Source organism: Contarinia nasturtii, unplaced genomic scaffold (assembly GCF_009176525.2).
Source record: "Contarinia nasturtii isolate CC-2019 unplaced genomic scaffold, AAFC_CNas_1.1 Cnas_scaffold_350, whole genome shotgun sequence".
NCBI lineage: Eukaryota > Metazoa > Arthropoda > Insecta > Diptera > Cecidomyiidae > Contarinia > Contarinia nasturtii.
The window spans coordinates 751,646-774,259 of NW_022197705.1; the positions used below are offsets into that span (position 1 = coordinate 751,646).

Consider the following 22,614-nt stretch of genomic DNA (forward strand, 5'->3'; position numbering starts at 1 on the left):
CTTCATTCTTTAAGAATGGAGCTGAAAGAGGATATGCTCGAGTGCCAGGTTGCACCAGAATATATAAAAAATTACTATCATTGAAAGCATTATTATTTGGTCGTATTTAAACGAGATTATTGTGATTAACTTGTTCCGCTTCGAACACACATACAGACACGCATATAAAAGAGATTTTCATTGAATCGTTTATGCGCTTTATTGTCGACGACGAGGAAACGCATTTCACAAAGGCTTGATCGACATTATAAATCTCATAGCGTTCACGCTCTCTCTCTCTCTCTCGCACACACACACAAATTCACAATTCAAATATGTTCGCAAGAAACGATTGTGGTATAATTTCGCTCTTTACTACTGCTGCTTGAGAGTCATCATTTTTCTGAATCGATGGATTTTCCACTCGATCCGAAAATGTCTAAGGACCGATTCTATCAAACAAATAAGCATTTTTATTGCTTGACTTTTGAATGGATAAAAAAGAAAGAAAGAAGAGATACAGAGAACGTGTGTATGGAAAACGAATAATCCATGTGAAAAATAATGATGTTTGATTTGGAAAAGCGAGAAAAAGTCAAATTTAAATAAAAGCGTTCATTCAATAATAGAGTCGAAGAAAAGGACTAAACGCAAACACCGACATACACAATGCACAAGTCATTGTTATTTACCAAAAGCAGTATTTGTTGCATGTGATGTGTGCTCTACTAAGTTCGTAGAATCTTATATGTGTTGTTTTTCATGCCTCATGCCAATGCTTTGAGATAAAGAGAAGAAGAAGACGAAAAAAAACACAATGCGCTCACACATTATACCATTGAAGCGTAAACCGTCATAATGTTATAGGCATTTCAATCCATTCAAATCAAATTCAATGTAACAAACTTTTCACACACAAAAGCCGCTCTCTGACTTTAAGGAATAAACATACACAGAGCGATATGGAACATACGAATGGAAAATACATTATCTGTCTCTCTTTACGTACATATTGAAGTGCATTCTATAACGTGCGGGAATTTGCACCAAAAAAAATGTTTTTCTGTCTCGATATCGCTTCACCCATTGCGCAAACATTCGACACATATAATATGAAATAAATCCATCGCGAGCAATCGCTATACAAATGTACTCTATTTGAATAAGCTTCAAAGTAAAGTGGGTATTTGCAAGGGGCTTTTCGACTTCTTAACATTCATCTCCCGCCCTTTCTCTCTCTATCTCTCTCATTTTGTCTCGATCAAAAGGTTTTATTCATTTTTATGTGGAAAATTCATCGGGGAGACGTCTCATTTGCCTTTTCTCTCTGTCCCAATGCTGTTCATTTGATGCCCCCGTTTATCCTCCAGCTTATTTCTATGTCGTTTTTTTTTACTAGATGCAATAAATTACACACACCCATTGCGTGATGACATCGTCGATTTTTTTTAACTTTTTTTTTTGATAAACTTTTAAACTCGAATTAGGAAATATTCAATAGAAAAACGAAGAGGAAGTAATTTTGAAAATCAGAATTTTTCAAGTATACGCAAAAACACTGGATAATGCACTTTTTGTCAGTCAAAATCCACAAAAAATGTTACATTGAAAAAAAGTCTTTCCAACAAATAAATAATTTCTTCGCTTCAGTTCAATTAAACGTGTTCACCAATATTAATAAAACTGTACATACATCATTTTTGGGTTAAGCGGAAAAACATTCAAAAAATGTGTGCATAAACGTATAATATCAATTCGATGTGATCAATTTGTAATTAAACATTTACAAACATTTTTTTTTTATCAAAACGTTCGGCTCCAACATTGTTTAAACTCTAAAGTGACCATTAAATTAATACATTTATGTAGGTCGATGCAACGATGACATTTTAGTGATAACTGTAGTTGTAATTTTTGCAATGGTAAACTCGGTGAACAAGGGGTAGTAGTTACTACCATTTTGAATCGAAATTCTCGCATACACACAAATTAAGCTGCATCTGGATTTGTAATGACGCAATACATTTCACTTGAAAACAAATAAATATCGAATTTAGAATAGGTCAGAAAAAAGGGCAAAAAGAACATGCCAACGAAAAATACTGTGTAGTGAATTTTGAAACAGTTAATCCATGCATTTTAACCAATTTGTGCAATATGTGTACTTCGATGGGTATATGCACGAAATCAAGTGGTGGTCGGATAAAAGTAAATGTGGATAAAAAAGAGTGAAAATTGAAAATAAAGTAAGCGGCATTTTTCCATATTAATTATTACATTGCGGAAAAATTAACAAAATGAACATGTCACAATATATGAAAATTGCAGGTGCAAAAAATAAAACAGAAACCAGAAGTATGGTGCGGAAGGCTGAAGGAGGCCGGCGCAGTGATGCAACTATAATTTGGTCATTGTTCACAACTCAATTGCTGTCTCGCTTTCGTGTATAAATTATGCACTTATTAAAATCATTGTTTGAACCAGACATTGAGATATTGATGTGATAGAGGTATGTGCATGCGCGACTCTAGTAGCGGAAAAAATAGCCGTGGCCATGCATCGATGCATGGTTTCTGATTCAATTTAACTTTGGTTTAAATTAAAATCGATCACACCGAAGACAGAGAGGGGGGGAGGGGTGTGCGGCGAGAAAGAGTGAGAGTATAAATTACGGATATTTAAAATTCATTCGAAACTCAATAATCAAATGATGGTTACGGAAAATATTTAAATTTATTGCTTGCATTCGCCATTGAAATGGTAATTGATTGGAATAAACGATCTGTTCGGCGTTTTTTTTCGTATCTCTTTTTCACTCTTTCAAATAATTCATTCTCAAAAATGTAGTTAATTACACAAATATGCGATTGATTATTTTGACCAAATATCATGTGCATCCAAATCGAAACCAGCTAAGCACACACGCCCTTTAAATTTGGAAGTTTAATTGAAGAATCGCTATACAAATAAATTTGGTCAATTGTATTTATTGTTAGTTTGTTTGGAGAATATTTTCGAATGAATGCTGACGATGGTGGAAAAACTTCCGTGGATTGACTTGAAGAATTTAATAAGATTCCTTTTTGTTGTTGAACGGCAAATTCCACTTCTACCGAATTAGCGCGCAAATAAGAAATCAAAACAAAGACAAAAAATGAAATACACAGATAAGGCTGAAATTCCATAAAATCTGGTAGTTTAAAACCGAAAACAAGAAGCTTTTCGATTTGCTGTTCCAGACAGAAATCGGTAGTTAATGTTACGAACCGTGCAAAATGGCAATGCCACACCAACAATACATTCTCTGCACTTTCTCGGTTTTATTTTACCTTTTACCGAATTGTTATGGAGCACAAGGGATGGCGAATTGTATAGAAAATCTGTACAATGTTTTCGTTTTATATCCCTTAGCCTTGAGGTCATTCAACGCGAATATATAGATTTGTGAGAGTATGGTTTTATCCATTAAACTCTAAACAAAATCACAACCAGTAAAATGAATGAAAAATCGACATAAACAGAAAACATGGGCGTTAAGCTCAACACAAACACAAAAAAGGTGCAAAAAACAACAAGGTATGCAGTAGGTACTATGATTCCCTGAATACCATGTTCTAATCATAACTAAATAAATATAAATGGATGAAAATGGAAAGAGATTCGTTCGTCTCCACAGTAAATTTGAAATGAGATTTCTACTGTGCAGAACATTGGCAGGAGCGCGGGCAGATTTATATTGAGGTGCGGTCGGTATGTATGTGCAACAAATAAAACAGTCAAATGTGTGTTTCATATTGGAATCATGAGCTTAACCAACCGAAATAAGTCGGTATACCAATTTCCAAATGACCCTTTCCAATTATATTTATCTTCTGTTTATAGCTTTGTGTACAAATGAAAATGTATCAGTGCAAAAAAAAACCATTTACTTCCAAGGTAAAGCTCTAGTCAATAGGCTAACAAATGACAAAATCAATATTTGTTTTGTCTCTTCTGGGTATGATCACATTTCAACACAGACAGATATTTTATAGCGATAACAACATATTAATATTATCAATGTATTTCCGACATTTTGTGATTACGATCTGCTGGTTCCGTCTGCACTTTATTGCTTCCTGTTTATCAACGCATGTAAAGTAAACAAAAGGCATAGCATGATTTTGCCAGAGAGGATTTGGATTTTGGACACATCATTTTCAACTGAATGGTGACCTGAATTTTCATTGTTACACATACTTAGACCAGTTAATTTGTTCAAATAAATGGTCAGCAATTTAAATAATCATGAACGAATGAATTCTGTGGAAAGTGGGGACTTTTTCTTTTTGAAACTAGTTTTGGGAATTTCATGTCAAAAATGGCACAAATCTAATAAATCAGAGGAAAAACTTTGACTCACGAAATGATAATGTTCATAATTTTTGCCGACATTGAAATGGACATGAAAGAATATTTAAATCAGGAATAGCGGAAATATTACAAAAGGGGGAAGGAACACCCTTCAAAAAATAGCGCATGGAATCAAATTTTAAATTTTTCGAGTACCCAGTATCACAGTTCAAGTGGAGAAAATAAAATGTTAGCTATACGTTTATTGATATTTCTATCACTCACCAAACCGAAATCACACCATAAAAATTCACTTTATTCGCGTACAAATAAATAAATAATAACGTTGATGCACAATTTGTATTCAAACAATGGCTATTTTGGTACATTCGCAATAATTTTTTCACCGATTTGGATCACAAACACTGAAAACTGATTGACATAAATATCTACTGCTACTATTTATTTTTTTAATAAAATGAAATATGTTTTCTAAACATTCTTTCGTTTATTTTTGATTAATAATATCAAAAAAGTTTTCAACTATACATTTGCATACATCAAATATAATGTATAGGACCTGATATACCTCCTTGTCATTAATTGCTGAGATAAAAGTGAAAACTGGGTCGGTCAACTCAAAAGTAGAATATAATTGACATGTGCTTGTCTTTTGGATAAAATACTCTTCAAAAAGTGCATTACTCGAAAATGGAATAATCATATTCCATTTCCTCCATATACGCATATCAAGTACTTAGTGAAATTGAATGAATGTGCGCTGTGGTACATATTTTATTTGTTGTGTGCGTTGAATTGGGCTGGTAATGGTAATCCACTGAATGGTAGTATAATTCCCAATGATAACTTACGAAATGGTTACGACAAGTGCTCAAAAACATTGAAAATCATTTGAATAATTAAAAAAATTACCTTTACAATAGACTACCCCGGAAGCAGCAATTGTGAACAATGTAATTTAATTACTAAGTACGACTGTGTCTTAAATGGAAATTATTATCTCTCGAAAATGCTAACACATTTACATAAAATGCATTTGTAACAGAAAGTGGAAAGAAGAGAGAGAGTGAGAGATTTAGTCGAATCAAAATTTGTTATACTAACGACATATGTAACCAGTTTGTTGTGATGATGATATTTGATGGGACGGTTTTTTTATTCCTAGCATTCACAAATTTGCTGTATGAGACAAGCGCATTCAGTGTACTACTCTATTTTGACAAAGCTATCTAAAGTTTGTGTAAGAATTCCTTTAAAAACGACATATATTTATATCTATGAATATTTCTTCAATGCTCTTCGTTCGCATTTGAATGCCATGCATGCATTGGCAATTACAATGTTAAATAGATTTTTTTTTTTTTTTGAAAAAAAAAAGAAGAGATTATAACATCAAGGGATTAGAAACTTTATAATAAGTTAGCGTAAATAAATTCACATTAAAATCGCGCACGATTCAGCCAAATCTGTTTAACAATTCGCATATTTCGGCATGAAGAATTCGAGATGAATGCAGATTGTGCAGAGAAGAAAAAGAAATAGAGAGACTTGCACACAGTGTTGAGAACAAATAAAAGGGTGTCACATACAATGCACAATTGAAGACTCAAAAATTCAGAGGCAAACATAATTTCGATACAAATGTTTTAGTGCTGATATAAGCGCAACTTTGGCGGCAGCGGCGGAGGTGATGGTGTGGTGCACTTTAGATGCGGTAGTCACAGCATCACTTGCGATACTGTTTCCATTCCGTCGAAATAACAAAAGAACTAGGAAATCACAAAAAATACGGGGGAAAAACAACGGAATGCTCGTGCTTCTGTTTTGCTGTGATATGAACAGATAAAATAAGCTTAATTTTCATTATGTACATTGTGGAATGAATGTGTTCACTTGAAGTCTATTTTAACTATTTATTATTGAACAATGTCTATAGTTGTATGTGTAAATTCACACTGTCGTCACTATTGTAACGAATTAAACAACTCCATTGAATTTACTTGAATGGGACTTTAATCGGTTTATAGCACCGGTTATATCGATATCGTTTGATAATGTCAACGCTGGAACATACTTTTTATAAAATTCACACCAATTCATCAGAAAAATCAACAGTAAAAATTCCCAAGCTTAAAATTTATGTAACTCAACTTTGTGAAACAATTTTTTGATTTTCTTTCATTTCCAGCATAAATCATTATTTAATTCTTTTTGTATGTCTATTTCACTCTTGAAATATATATATATACTATTTCAAATACCGCTCCGAACCATCATAGTCATTGGAATCAAATAAATCTAGTACGTTTAGTACTTCCCCTGTTATCGCGACTGCTTCACTTCCAGTTGTCATTTGAAACGTCAAGTAATTACATAGTTTTTTTTTTCACTCGTTCAGATTTGCGTGTTGACAAAGAAAATCGGATTGAAAAACTCCATTTAATTAAAGAAAAAAAATCATAGTGTAAAAAATCATGGCTTCTATTGGACGATTCATTGGAAATTGTGTTGTATCGAACAATATTAAATCAGTTCGTTCATTACCAACACTGTGTACAAGAGCTTATTCGACAAATCCTGATGAAATTTCAAAGGAAACTCACACTGGCCAGGTATTATCCATGATTTTGTATCAAAATTGATTTTAAATCTGTCTCTGAATGACCAAAAGCTATTTTCAATAAAGATTTTCATTTCCAATTGCCTAGACAATGTTTGTAATAAATGCAACCTATTGCTTTACATTTTCAGTCATTCGAAACAGACGACTATCGAAATGTTCGATTCACAAACGCAACACGTTACGTCAATAAGAATTGGGGTTTGTTTTTCGTCTACTTATATTTTTTTATGAAATGAAATCGACTTTATTTATCATGATTTCTATTCCAAATTATTATAGGTATTAATTTAATTGCCGAAGTTCCACCAAAGGAATGTACTGAACGTGTTGTTTGTTGTGACGGTGGCGATCCAAATTTGGGTCATCCAAAGGTGTACATCAATTTGGTAATGAAAATTTTCCAATCATCCGCATTGCTTAACTAAAAAGGCTTACTATATTGTCAATTTATTAATTAAATTTTAGGATAAGCCTGGAGCTCATGCTTGCGGCTATTGTGGTCTTCGATTCGTTTTGAAAGCAGGTCATCACTAGAGTGAAATCAATATAAATCAGTGAATGCGGCTTGTTTGTCTACTAGAAATTAAAACCAAATTGAATCACTAGTTTATTACTCTGTGAAAAAAGGCGAAAATAAACGAAAGTTTAGAATTTATTTGGAAAAAAATGAGTTTATTATGTAATTTTATGAATGTTTTGATACAACATCGCAATACATGTCATTAAACGCACCCAATTTCAACAGATTCTCGCGGTATACATGTGTATTGCCGTTCGATTGTACATGTATTCATTCGCAAACATTTACACACTCAAACAGATACATTATTATTTTGACATTTATATTTTGTTCTAGAGATTTCATTTCAGAAGCAAAAACGAGTCAATACATTTAGTGTGTATCATTGGTTGCATCCATATATACTAGTTTTTTCTTCTGGCAAAACGGCTGTAGTAGTAAAGCGAAAATCGAGTTTTGACGAGTCGAGCAAGAAAAAAAAGAGTGTACTCTTGTGATAAGAACATTAAAATCGATTGCAAAATTTTTATTGCGTTTGAAATTTATCATTTTCGTTTTACTGTTAATTTTATTTCCCTTCCGTTTCCAATTTGAACACAAAGAAGAAAATCGCTTGCGTTGTCTTTTGTGAATAAAAAAAAAATTCGGTGTGATACAAGAGAGAAAGAGAAGTGGACAGGGAAAATGGATCTTTTGAAGAAAATGTTTGGCTTGAATGGCACAGCCGAAAAAGAATCGGCTGTTAATGAGAAGAATGTCAAGAGGTAAGCGATTATTTTATTTTGAAAATCGATAATTTTCCACACAACAAAATTTGTCTCCCGTGTGTGTCCCGGATTGAAATCTTGCATCGCTCTTTGTACTGTCTATATGTATAATGTTCGACGAGTGAATGTTTGGTGGAAAAATCGATAAACGGTGAAAATGATAACTACGTACGAGATAAACCTGGGATTATTTGTTTTGTACCTTTTTTATTGATTTTGTGTCGGAATAGTGGAAAATTTTAAATCATTCGAATTTTTGCGATTAAATGTTTCATTGATATGTTTTTTTTAGTGTTTTGAAGTATGGTTTTCAATCATCTGATCTTTGTTTACTTTGACAGTGTGGTAAATGATGATGTTTGAACAATAGTTTTTTTTTTTTGTAAATGAATGCTTTTAACACATTATATAATTGCTGCCCACGATTCAACATTTGTTTACTATTCTATTTTTGTTTTAATAGCAAAGTGCCAGCATTCGGAAATGATTTTAAGAAGCCAATTTGGTATGATGAAGAATCTGACGATGAATTGTTCGACAACAAGATGTTCGGATTCCAAGTGTTTTCCGATCCAATTGAAATTCAAAAATACCACGAACAACAAATGCGGCGTATGTTGAAGGCATTCGAACAATTCGATGGTAAATCTATTATTATTTGATTCATTATAGAAACTATTCACTGTGTTACTTTTCACTTTGCCACTTCAATTGACTTTGATATTATTTCATCATTGTTCATATAATAGAGAGATATTTGACCAAAATGATTTCATAATATCATTTCATTATTTCAACATTGTTAATATAGACACCAAAGGAATGAATGAGAATTTCCGTGAGGAGTACATGAAGCCGGGATTTGAAAATTTCAAGAATTTTGTTGGTGTAAAGCCATCGATTGATGTTGATTTGGATGGTGAAATCTATGCTGATCAATTGCATACATTGTTGCAACGTATATCACCTGAATTGGAACAAATGCGCGCTGCAACTATGGCCAAGACTATGGCACCAACTGTCGCTGAGCCAAAACGCAAACTGACCGATGAGGAAAAAGTCATGGATCAAATCCATTGCATTGACGAAGATGAGAAACGTGTTGCCAAACAACCCGAATTGGGACCGAATCCATCAAATGTTCGCATTCCTCATTATGGAGGTGCATTTGAAGGTATCAGAGATGGACCGAAAGTTCATCGTCAATCGTTCTCGTATCAATATTCTCGCAAGCCGGATGGCGTCTACTCATCAGAAACTGTGGTCGATCCAAACGGAAATACGAAAACCGTTATCAAACGCACAATTGGTGGTAAAACCAATACTCAAACACTGATCAATGGAATTGATGTAAATGACAATTCCAATGTTGGTAACAATGGGGCACTTGGTATTACTGATGCCATCACTGAGGTCAAGAAAAAAGATTGGATCATCGATCCAGGCCGTCATTTCTATATCAACAAAGACGGTTATGCTTTGCCCAAGAACTTATGGTGACTGGAAATTTGGAAGCTCAGCATTCAAAGCATCGCATCAATCTACTATTATTACTACTACTATCACACACTAGTTGTTGTCGTTATTCTTTTGTGTCTATCAAACAGTAACCAAAACATAAAAAATATTACAAACAAATCAAATCCAAAAAATTCCACTACATACACCAATACCAATAATAACACCAACAGTAGCAAAAATATCAAAGCATTGTCTCAATCACAATTGAAACGATTAGGGATAACGTGCACGTTCATGCATACCATCATGATCATTAACACAAACATCAGGTGAAAAAAATTGTTCATCAAATTTTATCATTTAAAATTTGATAATTTAAAATTCGATCACAAATATGATTTTAGATAATATTTATTTATATTTATTATTATTATTATGATTATTATTTGTTTTTTGTTATGACAACCAACACAAACAGCCACTTTGGTTTCCAATTTTAGTCAAATTGTAAATTTGTTGTTTTTTCTTCAAATTTCCGATTTTCGATTTAAGTTCGAATTCGGGTCACTTTTGGTACAAACGAATTAGTACAAATGATGATATTATCATCATGATAATGAAAAAAACCAATTGATATTACACGACAATCGATTTTGGAAAGAAAAATGAATTATTTTTTAATTTTCCTTTTCGTTGTTATGTGTATAATTTAACTACAATTTGCTCATTCCACTTTCCTTCGGAATAATATATACAATGAAATGTCAACCGTGTATATGAATAATGTTCATTGAACATAGCGACAAAGTGTAGTGAATGAACGCATGTGTGAATACGTGTAACGCAAATCATTCGTTTTTTCTCTATTATTTTGTTTTCTTTACTGATTTGATCAATTTCATTTTTGGTTATATTTTTCCAAATGCATATGTGAAAATGAACAAAATTGGTACTGAAAACATTTTGATTCAGGAATTTTATATTTCATTTATGTTTGTATTAAATGATGAATAATACGAAAAACTTGTAATTATTACCCTTCGATTGTGATATATTTGAAACATTTTTTGTATATTTAAAGACAAGGAAAAAAAACTCTATATGAATGAATTTACGATTATATTAAAAACAGACAATATATTTGGATTTTGTCATCTGGATAACGTTTGGCGATGATATGGAGTGAAAACAATAGAAGTGATTGTTGTATTGTATAGATATAAAAATACTAATACCATAACTATAACAATCACTTCTATTTTTTTCATTTCGTATCATCGCCTTACGTTATCCAGATGAGCTGAAATATTTAAATGCCAAAATCCAAATATATTGTCTGATTAAAAATGATACAGAACTAAACAAAACATAGGACAAACGGATAAAAACATACCGTACACAAATGCTCACACTCATTTTTTGAGAATGAACTGATAGGACATGCTAAGAGACAAATCATTTTGGATTGGAATTTGATTTTATTTTTCTGACACTCACTCACACTCTCTTATAATTTGTTTGCTATTTTGGTTTTTGTTTTGAACACTGAATCTGTGACACAAGGTTATGATAGAGCAATGCCATTCGTATTTTAAAAAAAAATGAAGATCTCTTTCATTCGCGAAGCAATTGAAAAGAATAACGACAGACACACAACAAGAGATTGATGATGATGTTGATGATATGACTGAGCTGCAAATTTTTTATTCGCGAAAGAAAAAAAGAACGAGTAACAAGTCGCCGATAAATATATTATATACCTATTCAACACAATTTGCTTCCTTCACAATTAATTTTAAGCGTGTTTGAGTTTGAGTTTTGACCTTTTTGGAACTCTCATAATTTAGATTTATCATTATGATTTAATTCATAAACTTAACCGATTATGTTAAAGATTATAATTATTTACTTATATACAATCTGAACATCCGCAACACCACTCTAGAACTAAAAAATACACACAGAAAATTGAGAAAAAAAAAACAATTCTTTAATCCCAATAGATTCATGTTTGTTTTAATTTCTTACTTTGTTTTTTATAAATTATTTGAAACAAAAAACTATCGCATTCAAAATAAAAATATCGTGTTTATTTTCTGACTTCAGTTTGGTTTTCCTTTTCGTTTTTTTTTCAAATAAACTTTATTCTTTTCTTTAGTTTTAGATCTAGCATTGATCAATTTTACCATTGGACTGTTTTGTCGATGGGAAAATTGGTAGAGATTTTCCGCCACAAAACGAATTTTTACAACAATTTTAAGCAATTTTTCTAAACAAAAATCTTTAAACTAGACAAAAAAAACTTTCAACTACACACACTTTTATATTAATACACAAGGAATGTGCGAATTACAAACATCACGAAAACATTTACCAATTATTAAACCACTCACTTAAAAAAATCTGTACTTTGAAAATGTCTCTTTTAGATGATTAATTTTAATGGTTTTTCAGTTTTACTTTTTTTCTGTAATTCATATATTTTTTGTTCATTTTATTAAAAATGATAAAAACAAGAAAACATGAACAATTTTTGGTAATGATAACATGATGATGCAACAGTTTCAAAGAAAAAACTGAAATATAAACGTATTTGGATGTTACAGCTACTCACTCTCTATTTGTGGAAAAAATAACAGAAATTTAAAGAAAAAACCTAAATCGGTATATTTTTACCACTCTCTTTATTGAGAGAATTTCAAAAATCATAAATACACTAATATTCTAGTTTATGTTCATCTATTTAACAAGGAACATTGCATTTTGTGACTCGATCAAATGGATTTCATGTATCGAAATTCATTCACACTATATGTATTTCAATAACAAACACATACACACACAAAATCCAAAATAGAAAAATTACTATAACTTTGAAACAACAAAAAAAAACAGCAAATTCTCAATAAAATAAATGTTTACTATCGTATTTGATGTGCAAAACAAGAAATTTGGAGTTTCATTTAAAACCGCTTAGCCCCACATAATATTGGTTATGATGGTTTGAAAACTTACACACAAAATCTAGAAGAAGAAAGGCCCAAAACATTTCCACCAACAAAGCATAGAGAAAAATTCAACATGACGCTCTCCTGCCTAAAATGTAAAAAATTAAAATATTTTTATTTTCACTATTTTAATAATTATTTAATCGGTTTATCACGATTGTGACACAAAAGTGAGGTTATGTCAACCAATTTTTATTAATTTAATATGTTTGAATATTGTGTACAGAAAATCTCACAAAATTAAAAAAACAAAAGATTTTTTATTTTCAAAAATGTAAAAAATTAAAAAAAATTTATTTCTACTGTTTTATTTTAACACTTTAACGCAGTTTAATCGATTCATTATGATTTTGCCAAACCGTGACAGCCATATTGTTACAAACGTCAATTAGTACTCGGAATACGCATTAGAGGTGTTGTTAGCTACGGGCATGATCAGGCTTCGATCAAAAATGAAAACTTACTTGTCCTGTGCCCACGAACGAAAATTTCTTCGATAACAAACACGCATGTGTTACCAACATAGTTACGTCTGTGTGATTATGTAACCTGTTTCTATGTTTATTAATCGCCATATTGAGGTAATTTTCATCATATTTTGATAGCGGCATTTTTCTTTTTTCTTTTTCACATAAAGTGATAAAGGAAAAAAATGTTGTACACTTCTGATTTTATTTTGACACATTGACTTTTTATTTTAAATATTGAAGTTGTCTGTGATTGGAACGTTCAAATTTTTCACACTCATACACCCAAGTCATACACACATTTTATCATTTTTGGGATAATCAGGTAGTTCAGAATTGCAAATCGATCGTGTGCACCTACAAATGATATTTTGCTTCGTTCTTTTTTTTTGTCCATTTAAATTCGTCGTGTAATTTACGCGTAACAAATACACACGTGATTGCAAATTGCAACTGTATGAGTGTGAAAAATTTGAAAGTTCCAATCACAGACAACTTCAATATTTAAAATAAAAAGTCAATGTGTCAAAATAAAATCAGAAGTGTACAACATTTTTTCCTTTATCACTTTATGTGAAAAAGAAAAAAGAAAAATGCCGCTATCAAAATTTGTTGAAAATTACCTCAATATGGCGATTAATAAACATAGAAACAGGTTACATAACCACACAGACGTAACTATGTTGGTAACACATGCGTGTTTGTTATCGAAGAAATTTTCGTTCGTGGGCACAGGACAAGTAAGTTTTCATTTTTTATTCCATAGATAATAATTCCTGAAAGTTTTACCATAATAAAAACACAATTATCAATGACCTGCCTGATAACTGGAACCAACCTAACGGAAAATACGAAATGCGCTATATGAGAAAGGAATTAATTTATAATTTGACTATATCTACCGAGAATGCGCAGACAACAATCACTCTAATGGTATAGTAAAATTATAAGACAGTTGCTATTTACTATAAATCCACTATTTTCATTACTTCAACTATATTTTTTCACTACTATTTATTTGCAGGAAATGTCAACTAAGCACGGGCATACTATAAAAGTCAACACAGATATTGTTGCAACAATGGTGGGGGATTTGATAGCCATGATTCCACGCATTTATAAGTTTTGGGATCGTGTGGTCAACGAACTCATCCGACCAACGATAAATTTGCCACCTGATTCAGTCGAGAGATGTACATCTTCAGCATCTTCAACTTCGTCGGATTTGAATGTTGATGATTCTAGTGATGAAAGTGCTGAAAATAGGTATGTTCATGGTAAACGTAAATCGAAGATAAAAAGCGTTTCTATGTATGTGCGGTGTTTGAAAAAAAATTCGAACAACAATTGTCCACTGTAGAAAATTAGGGTTTGAATTAATTTTATGAATGATATAGATACTCCAAGGAAATTTTTAGTTATTACATAGACTTTTGCTTTTAATAATAGTGATATGCCCCTCTGCCAAATCGACAACTTTCAATATTTTTTCAAACTCTCGAATGTTTTGAGTTCTTAGAGAGCACTCTCACTGGCTTCTCAGTGTCTCCACTCATTTGCATAACTTTCAATCTTGACTTTTCGTACGTAGAATTGGCTTAGCCGTCATATAAAAACCTCCTTTCGAACTAATGATTTCAATTCACATGCCCCTCTGCCAAATCGACAATTTTCAATATTTTTCCAAACTCTCGAACGTTTTGAGTTCTTAGAGAGCAATCTCACTGGCTTCTCAGTGTCTCCACTCATTTGCATAACTTTTAATCCTTGATGTGGTTGGACGCTGGATTAATGAATAAACCACCCAACATCCAATTAACTTAATGAATTAAACCACAGCAATGAAATCCCTACTACCGTGCTAGATGGTGTCGACACCATTGGACGGATTTTTAAATTTATTTGAACGACGTCATGTTACTATACTTGTCCATTACAACGTACATGTAACAGAAGAAACACACAGTCCATGTCCTCGCTAGTGGACATAAACGATTTGGACTGTCAATGTGAACTATATCAAGTATAGAACTTTACGTAGGATCATATACGATGAATATGGATTACACAGTCTGTTTCAAAAAACCGTCACCAATGTCGACACCATTTGACATCAAAATTTTGACAGTAAAAATATGTGTTATTGTTGTTGTCGTTTCATTGCTGTGAATTAAACTTCAGAATTCAACAATTCGAATAATAAAAAACTGACAAAAAGAAGAATACATGTTTTTAACTGAAAATTGAAACTTGTTGATCTGTATTGTCAAATCCAAAATGAATCAGATGTCTCATCCAAGCGGGGTTGGCGTATATGAGATTGGGAAATTTTTTATGCGAACGCAGCTGATCAGCGCCACCTCACATTAGTTCGAATTAGATCGAAAAACTGAATTTAATTCTGTAGCATTGAAATGAAACAGAGAAAAAACAACAACAATAGCACGGCCACACAGAGCTGTACATCTCTGCGTGCTGATGCATACATACACATATACGCTTTCTTCATTCTTTCGTTACATTGTTATACATATCTCACTGGTCAACAGATCTATGTAGCCATGTTACTGTTGTTGTTTTTTTTCTCTTTTTCGATTCAATTTATCGTAACTAATGGGAGTTCAACTATGGAATACAAGATGGCACAGATGAGGGGAATTCGCATTTTGTCTCTTCATAGGCTTAGCCGGTTGGTTTCATCCATCATCCAGTATTTCTATATACTAATCGAATACTTCACATGAAATGTCAAATGAGATGTAGAGTTTATCCATTCATTCGTATTTTTGAAATCCAACTTATTTATTTATCCATAAAATATAACTCATAAATGGATAAACTAACATCTATTCTATCCATGGATGCACTATAACTCTCCTCTATCCAAGTGGATCTCTCTCTCTCTCTCTCTTTCTTTTTTTCATGAATAAATTTATGATGGATGGTGGATGTAACTTATCCATTAAAAAACATCCATGGATATTACTTATCCAGTCCTTTTAAAAACAAAATTTATCCATGGATGAATGGATGTTGGATAATGGATAATTTGGGGGACCATTGACAGAGAGCCAAGATATCGATGCGAACACCAGAAGCTACTAGCGTAGCATGTGTTTCAGCGTTCGATCGAGCAAATGTTGAACTGTTTTTTAACAATTATGAAAGGGTCATTCAAAATATACAGGGTGGGCCAGAATAACTGCAATTTTTTTTCGCACCTATGTAGATACTACTATAATAACTTTCCAGTCACTCTTTTGTTTACCGTTATGTTTATTCATGTTTTGGTTATCCACTGTGATGATGCACATTATTGCGCAGTTCTTGTTTACTTTGCTACAATAATGGATGTGAAACGTCAACTCGTTTTGAATTTGCATAAAAAAGGTTTGCGACAAATTGATATTTTTCGGAAGCTTCAGATCGACAATATCAGTTTGAATTTTATTCATCGCACCATAAAACGATACAAGGAGCGTGGAACTGTCGATGTGAAGCGAAAAACGGGCAGAAAAAGATCTGTACGAACAAAAGGTCTGGTCCAAAAGGTACGAAAGAAAATTCTTCGAAATAACAAAAGAAGCGCCAGAATATTAGCTCGTGAGCACAATATCAGTCGATCTTCAATGCGACGAGTGTTGAGAGAAGATTTGGGAATGAAACCATTCAAAAAAAACCGAAAACATGGTTTGACAAAAAAAAAATAAGCAAGATAGAAAGCGAAAATGCAAAGAGCTGCTAAGCCGAGCCGCAACCTCAAACATCGTTTTCTCCGACGAGAAGTTGTTCCTTTTGCAGCCAAGTCTCAATGCGCAAAATGATCGTGTTTACGCAGCGACAATTGAGGACATTCCTGAAGATGATTTAGTCGTTGAACGATATCAAAATGTGTCAAGTGTCATGGTTTGGGGCGCCGTTTCGGCCGACCACAAATTTCCCCTTGTTTTCGTTGAAAGTGGCGTTAAAATCAATGCAGCTGTGTATGAAGAAGAAATATTGCGCAAAAAATTGTTGCCACACGCCAAAAAAGTGTTTGGTAATGAACCATGGGTGTTTCAACAAGATGGGGCACCGTCACATCGAGCAAACAGAGTGCAACAGTGGTTAAAGGAAAATGTGCCTGATTTTATTGATAAAGACGAATGGCCGCCATCGTCTCCAGACTTGAATCCATTGGATTATTTTGTGTGGGGCTACATGCAATCAAAGTTAAATGATCTGAAGATTACGAAAACCACAAAATTGGATGCATTTAAAAAGAAAATCGTCAAGATTTGGAACGATATTCCCATCGAAATGGTGCGGTCCGCGTGTAAATCGTTTTTACGACGTTTGCGTTTGGTGATCCGTGCAAACGGAGGAAGAATCAAAACCAAAACATGAATTTAAAATTTTGGACCCTATTCTAAATCCCAATAAAGTTTTCATTCAATTTTAGTAAAAAACAATACTTTTTCTGAGCACATATAAAAATTGCAGTTATTCTGGCCCACCCTGTAAATGTTGAGCCTCAAAATGTGTGGAACATCGATGAGATGGGTCTGAGCACTTCCCACACGCCTAATCAAGTAGATCAAGTGATATCGAGCGAACGTGATGTTATTGTTATATCAGATTCAGACTCAGAATAAAGTTCTCTTATCATTTATCATTTTATTTAACAAATTTCTAAATTCAATTGTTTTTCAAGTTTCTGTAATTTCTTTTCTTTAAATTTTTCACTATTATCCATTATTTTTGTAACTAAATTACCATTTAAATACATTAAAAACTAGCCTGAAACACAGCAAAAAAATGACTTACGTTGATGCAGTTATTTCATTTCAGTATTCCTGTTTATGCAAAAAAAAAATACAAATCGATTTGAGTCAGAATTGAACAAGTGAAGAAATAACACTGGTAGTGAAGGTGTCAACGTTCATGTTCGGGTTCGGGTTCGAGTTCGTTTGTATCAATCTGGTAGTTTTTGTATAGCGCTCAAACTTGGCACATAATTAAGTGAGGAATGTACTTATTTAGCCATAAAAGAAATGATGACATTTTATTCCTACTCTTTTTTATCACAACAGTAGCCACTCTAAAATAATGCACAATATAATTGATATTGCGTCACTTGGGAGACTGCCGTCGCATGCGATTCTGTACTATTTGTTTATCATCTATAAATTGCCCATTCAGGTGAATCATCGATCTCAAAAATGAAGAGGAATGCCGAAAAGAGCTAAACTCGATTGGAAATGGAAAACGTAGATTTGATATGTGGGCAATTAAACGTAAAACATACTCAGAAGCGGTGGGCGCTGGTGAAGCAGTTTTTGTATAGAAATATTTGTTGAAAATTCAACAATACGCCACCTATTAAAGACAATAAAGATTTTCGTTACTACTGCTGTATTGACACAGCTCTAGCGAACTATATAGCTGTATTGCAAATGTATTAGTACTGACACCGATTCTGTGTATGCGTGTGTGTTGTAAATTTTGCACAAGCAGCTACGGTTGACGACTGAGTGCAAAATTTGCAATACAAACGGACATACAAAATCAGAGTCAGTGTGTTCTTTAGTAACAAAAATGTTTATGTATTTTAATAGATGTCGTATTCGTTGAATCTTCAACAAAAAATCTTCGATACCAGCGCCCACCGCTCAGAAGCTTGAATGTTATTGTTAATGGTGCGGATTAGTCATTTTTTGTTATAAACTCGGTTGTAGATGCATGGGGTAAAATACCATCCGGCCTAATGCGCGAAAATATGTTCGAACTCGGAGATTTTTCAGAATGTTTCCATATCGAACGTGAAAACCAATCGTACAAAACCAAATATTGTTTGGGTCAAATGATGGTCAATTTGAAAGGAGTTTCAATACAAAAATCAACACATTTTAGCTCAAATAATGTTTTATTCCCACATTTTAAACAACCGATTTTCAGGATTTGTTTTGACATGTATTTGTTACACTATCCAACTATCCAGTGCTGCTTCTTATGATGACTACAATAAAATCCCCCCCTTATTTCAGCGAATTAATAACATTTCATGGATTCGTTGGAAATTATATTTTAACCGTTTTTGTATCATTGATAGCAACATTGGCATTTGAATCGCCAATTCTTGTTATCGAAAAATTAGTTTTTGGTACAAACAAGAAATAAAAAAAGAAATGTCATAGTTTATCTCTTAATCAGAATCAATTCGAAAATTTAAATAAGAAATAGATTTTTTTTATTTATATACAACTTTATTTTATAAAAACGCATCGTCTTTTTTTGAATGAGTTCGTCTGATGATAAGAAATCTGAACTGATAACACTGATAACATTTTATGATATTTTCAATTAATTGGCTGTGTTCGTTTTGTTTGTAGTTCGATCGTATTTAGTAATCACGCAGAAGTCAGATCATTCATATGCCGATCTTGGTGCTGTTGGTAAAATATTTTGCTTTGAGAAATTGAATTCAGTGTAACCTAAATCGACAAACATTAAGTACAGCCTTTAAAAATCATCACGTTGAATGTTACGATTTTTTTTTCCAATTTTATGACAATTTATAAGATTCAGGTTAAGGTTGTGTGTTTTACAATATTCAAATAAACATCACCGGAGATTAAAGAACAATGCCAAAAAGCTAGCCAGTGATTTTATGCATTTTTTATTGGTACGACTCCACGTATAATCCAACAAAAAATGAGTTGACGAGTGATATAAAAAATCAACATTCTTCTTTTAAAAAATCCCAAAGTAAACAAAAAAATAAACAACTTGAATGCATCAATTGTTAATTAAACAATGCATTTTGTTTAAATTCGGTCTCACTGATTTCAATTACAGTAAATGAAAGTATTTCGTTGCCGAAATGTGGTGCTTAAAAACGATATTGTTCATTTGCATCTTATGTGCAGAATATTTGTGGGGTGAAATCGATTCGAATACATTAAAAGTACTTATTGAGAGAGTTCAAAATTTAGATGTGAACGATATCGAATCTGACGTAAGCAAAATTTAATGATTTTTACAATGAAACTCAAATAATAAACGTCAGTCCACATTTCAACAGAATATTGAACGTAACCATAACGCTCTGAAACGTCAAGCGATTGTAAATTTACCAAAATATGGAATGATACAAGGATCGATTGGATTTTCTGCATGGACCGAACGTACAATATTCCAATTTTTGAATGTACGATATGCCGAATCACCAAGTGGAGCAAAGCGATTCAAGGTTCTATAAAAAATGGTCCATATCATGATTTCATTGAATTCACTGTAATCATATTGTCTAGGCACCGGTTCCGATTAAACCGTGGCAAGGTATTCACAATGCAGAAAGCTATGGAACAAAATGTCCAACATTAGAGGACTTGGACAAAATGACATACAGTCAACGTGAAAAAATAGATCTAGAGGATTGTCTGAACATGGCTGTTTATACAACAAATGTAGGAGAAAAATATACATGAATAGCCATTTTTATTAAAATATTCTGCTTTTCAGTTGAATGCTTCGTTGCCGGTGATGGTATACATTCATGGGGGAAGTTTTTACCTTCACAACGCAGACGAGTATCCACCTCAGTACTTGATGGAAAAAGATATTGTTTTAATTGTAGTTCAATACCGTTTGGACGCTTTGGGTTTTTTATCAACAAATTCCAAAGAAATTCCCGGCAATGCAGGCTTGATGGACTCAATACAGGCATTGAAATTTATAAAGGAAAATGTTCAATATTTCGGCGGAAATCCAGATAAAATTACAATATTTGGTCAATCAAGCGGCGCCGCAATGGTTTCGGCGCTGGTTATTTGTCCATCGGTCCCAGAAAATCTGTTTGACAAAGCAATCATTCAATCTGGCTCAATTTTTGGGAATTGGGCATATACGCTTGATCCTCTCACAGATGCAAAAAATATTGCTCAAGTAGCCGGATTAAATCCAAATCAATCAATAACATCGCTTAATCGAGCCTTTATGACCATGAATGTGTACGACTTATTGAAAGCTGTTGATAAATATCAGGTTTATCCTTAAATCTTTCATTTATTTTTTGTAATGGTATTACAATAATAATTTTTACAGACAATTGATCTTATAAATGGCGGAATTTTATCTGGTGGAAGATCTTTATCAAGTAATTTATCAAGATCATATACCCAAGTTTAAATAATCTATTTTGTTTATATACTATTAGTAGGTGGACCAAACAAATTACTGCCAGACACACCACAGAACCTCGCTTTAACTTATAATAAATCAATTCCAATTATCGTTGGAGCGACAAAAGATGACGGAGCCTATGGTGCAACAGGTACCATACATTTTTATCACGTTTATCTCCTTTTTATTTGGATCAATTTATCTGGACTTGTTTGACATGATCCCTATCATAGTTTATCAACAGTGGATTTTACTTTAATTTTTATACAGTGGTTTACGATATTTTGGCTGCTACAAATAAATTAGATGACAATGACTTCATGACAAATGATTTGGTGAAGGCACTTTGCAAAATGGCCCGACTCAATGATGATTCTGGTACAGTTGAAGCGTTAATCTCCCTTACTTACTGGTCAAAAGAACAAATATCATCGGGTGATTTTGGTGTCTGTGCTGCTGGAATTATTGATGTTGGTATTTAAATGATATATTCAACAAAGCGTATAATAATTCTATGCTGTTTTAGATGTTGGGAATGACAATGTTAAAAGCGCCCATTTTAAAACTTGCACAAATTAATGCGCGAATCAGTCCTCATCAAACATATGTGTATTCATTTGATTATGCAGGCGAGCACACAAGGTAAACATACTTCAACTAAATGAAAAAGTCTATTAATTTAAATTGAAAGGAAAACAACAGAGTAATGAACAAAAATTGAAAATTGAAAATAGATTCGGATATGAAGCAGATGTGTCGCACTATCCTTTTACTGGCGGCGTTTCACACTCAGATGACCTCATTTATTTGTTTCCCTATCCTCCTAATGTAGCCAAATTAAATGAAAAAGATACTAAATTCGCACAGCAATTGATCGAACTATGGACATCATTCGCTACAAATGGTGTTCCTGAGCTTACTGATGACATGGACGATGGTATCAAAGAGTTGATGTGGCAACCTTTCATAGGTACAAATCTTTTTCGTTTTGATTACAGCTAAATTTGATCAAAATTTCTACATTAATTCAAGGTCCATTTGGAGCATATTTGCATATTAATAACGATTTTAAACTTGCAACTGATTATCGTGACGAATTCACTGTCGAAACAAGGAACCATAAGAATAATAACCAAACAAAACTGTTTATTTAATTTTATTTAAATTTGAAATCATACAGGAAGTTGCTATGTTCCGTTGCAATCACATTGTGCATTAATTTGATTCTTTAATAAATTATATTTAAATTACCGCCGAAAAATCATTTAAAATT

At 32.7% G+C, this 22,614-nt stretch overlaps 4 protein-coding genes across 6 annotated transcripts; all 4 read left to right on the forward strand.

Moving 5' to 3' along the window:
* The first annotated feature begins 6,693 nt into the window (after window positions 1-6,693).
* Window positions 6,694-7,622, forward strand: LOC116338101 (probable NADH dehydrogenase [ubiquinone] iron-sulfur protein 6, mitochondrial). Its single transcript, XM_031763170.1, has 4 exons — window positions 6,694-6,944; window positions 7,084-7,153; window positions 7,235-7,341; window positions 7,421-7,622. The coding sequence occupies exons 1-4, from the start codon at window positions 6,807-6,809 to the stop codon at window positions 7,487-7,489; spliced, it is 384 nt and encodes a 127-aa protein (XP_031619030.1). The 5' UTR covers window positions 6,694-6,806; the 3' UTR covers window positions 7,490-7,622.
* A 220-nt stretch (window positions 7,623-7,842) lies between these two features.
* LOC116338145 lies at window positions 7,843-11,808 on the forward strand. Its single transcript, XM_031763229.1, has 3 exons — window positions 7,843-8,239; window positions 8,706-8,884; window positions 9,054-11,808. The coding sequence occupies exons 1-3, from the start codon at window positions 8,160-8,162 to the stop codon at window positions 9,740-9,742; spliced, it is 948 nt and encodes a 315-aa protein (XP_031619089.1). The 5' UTR covers window positions 7,843-8,159; the 3' UTR covers window positions 9,743-11,808.
* Window positions 11,809-13,728: 1,920 nt separating this feature from the next.
* LOC116338052 lies at window positions 13,729-15,045 on the forward strand. 2 transcript variants are annotated; one of them, XM_031763097.1, is made up of 3 exons: window positions 13,729-13,918; window positions 14,052-14,111; window positions 14,203-15,045. In XM_031763097.1, the coding sequence occupies exons 1-3, from the start codon at window positions 13,772-13,774 to the stop codon at window positions 14,536-14,538; spliced, it is 543 nt and encodes a 180-aa protein (XP_031618957.1). In that variant the 5' UTR covers window positions 13,729-13,771; the 3' UTR covers window positions 14,539-15,045. The 2 variants fall into 2 exon arrangements, with proteins under 2 accessions (XP_031618957.1, XP_031618959.1); XM_031763099.1 differs by lacking the exon at window positions 14,052-14,111.
* A 4,504-nt stretch (window positions 15,046-19,549) lies between these two features.
* LOC116338051 (glutactin-like) lies at window positions 19,550-22,593 on the forward strand. 2 transcript variants are annotated; one of them, XM_031763095.1, is made up of 11 exons: window positions 19,550-19,925; window positions 20,016-20,175; window positions 20,242-20,409; window positions 20,471-20,626; window positions 20,682-21,203; window positions 21,264-21,315; window positions 21,376-21,492; window positions 21,612-21,811; window positions 21,868-21,983; window positions 22,076-22,311; window positions 22,374-22,593. In XM_031763095.1, the coding sequence occupies exons 2-11, from the start codon at window positions 20,041-20,043 to the stop codon at window positions 22,493-22,495; spliced, it is 1,824 nt and encodes a 607-aa protein (XP_031618955.1). In that variant the 5' UTR covers window positions 19,550-19,925; window positions 20,016-20,040; the 3' UTR covers window positions 22,496-22,593. The 2 variants fall into 2 exon arrangements, with proteins under 2 accessions (XP_031618955.1, XP_031618956.1); XM_031763096.1 differs by having other exon boundaries at window positions 19,550-19,842.
* The last annotated feature ends 21 nt before the right edge of the window (window positions 22,594-22,614 follow it).

What these genes read in the sequence shown, in the direction of transcription:
- LOC116338101 (XM_031763170.1), top strand. Translation starts at nt 6,807, where the DNA reads ATGGCTTCTATTGGACGATTCATTGGAAATTGTGTTGTATCGAACAAT. An exon ending in TTACGTCAATAAGAATTGGG is followed by an intron (nt 7,154 to 7,234) that starts GTTTGTTTTTCG and finishes AAATTATTATAG; the next exon opens with GTATTAATTTAATTGCCGAA. An exon ending in CAAAGGTGTACATCAATTTG is followed by an intron (nt 7,342 to 7,420) that starts GTAATGAAAATT and finishes ATTAAATTTTAG; the next exon opens with GATAAGCCTGGAGCTCATGC.
- LOC116338145 (XM_031763229.1), top strand. Translation starts at nt 8,160, where the DNA reads ATGGATCTTTTGAAGAAAATGTTTGGCTTGAATGGCACAGCCGAAAAA. An exon ending in AATGAGAAGAATGTCAAGAG is followed by an intron (nt 8,240 to 8,705) that starts GTAAGCGATTAT and finishes TTGTTTTAATAG; the next exon opens with CAAAGTGCCAGCATTCGGAA. An exon ending in GGCATTCGAACAATTCGATG is followed by an intron (nt 8,885 to 9,053) that starts GTAAATCTATTA and finishes TTGTTAATATAG; the next exon opens with ACACCAAAGGAATGAATGAG.
- LOC116338052 (XM_031763097.1), top strand. Translation starts at nt 13,772, where the DNA reads ATGCCGCTATCAAAATTTGTTGAAAATTACCTCAATATGGCGATTAAT. An exon ending in CGTTCGTGGGCACAGGACAA is followed by an intron (nt 13,919 to 14,051) that starts GTAAGTTTTCAT and finishes TATATGAGAAAG; the next exon opens with GAATTAATTTATAATTTGAC. An exon ending in AGACAACAATCACTCTAATG is followed by an intron (nt 14,112 to 14,202) that starts GTATAGTAAAAT and finishes ATTTATTTGCAG; the next exon opens with GAAATGTCAACTAAGCACGG.
- LOC116338051 (XM_031763095.1), top strand. Translation starts at nt 20,041, where the DNA reads ATGTGGTGCTTAAAAACGATATTGTTCATTTGCATCTTATGTGCAGAA. An exon ending in TGAACGATATCGAATCTGAC is followed by an intron (nt 20,176 to 20,241) that starts GTAAGCAAAATT and finishes ACATTTCAACAG; the next exon opens with AATATTGAACGTAACCATAA. An exon ending in GTGCTGCTGGAATTATTGAT is followed by an intron (nt 21,812 to 21,867) that starts GTTGGTATTTAA and finishes ATGCTGTTTTAG; the next exon opens with ATGTTGGGAATGACAATGTT.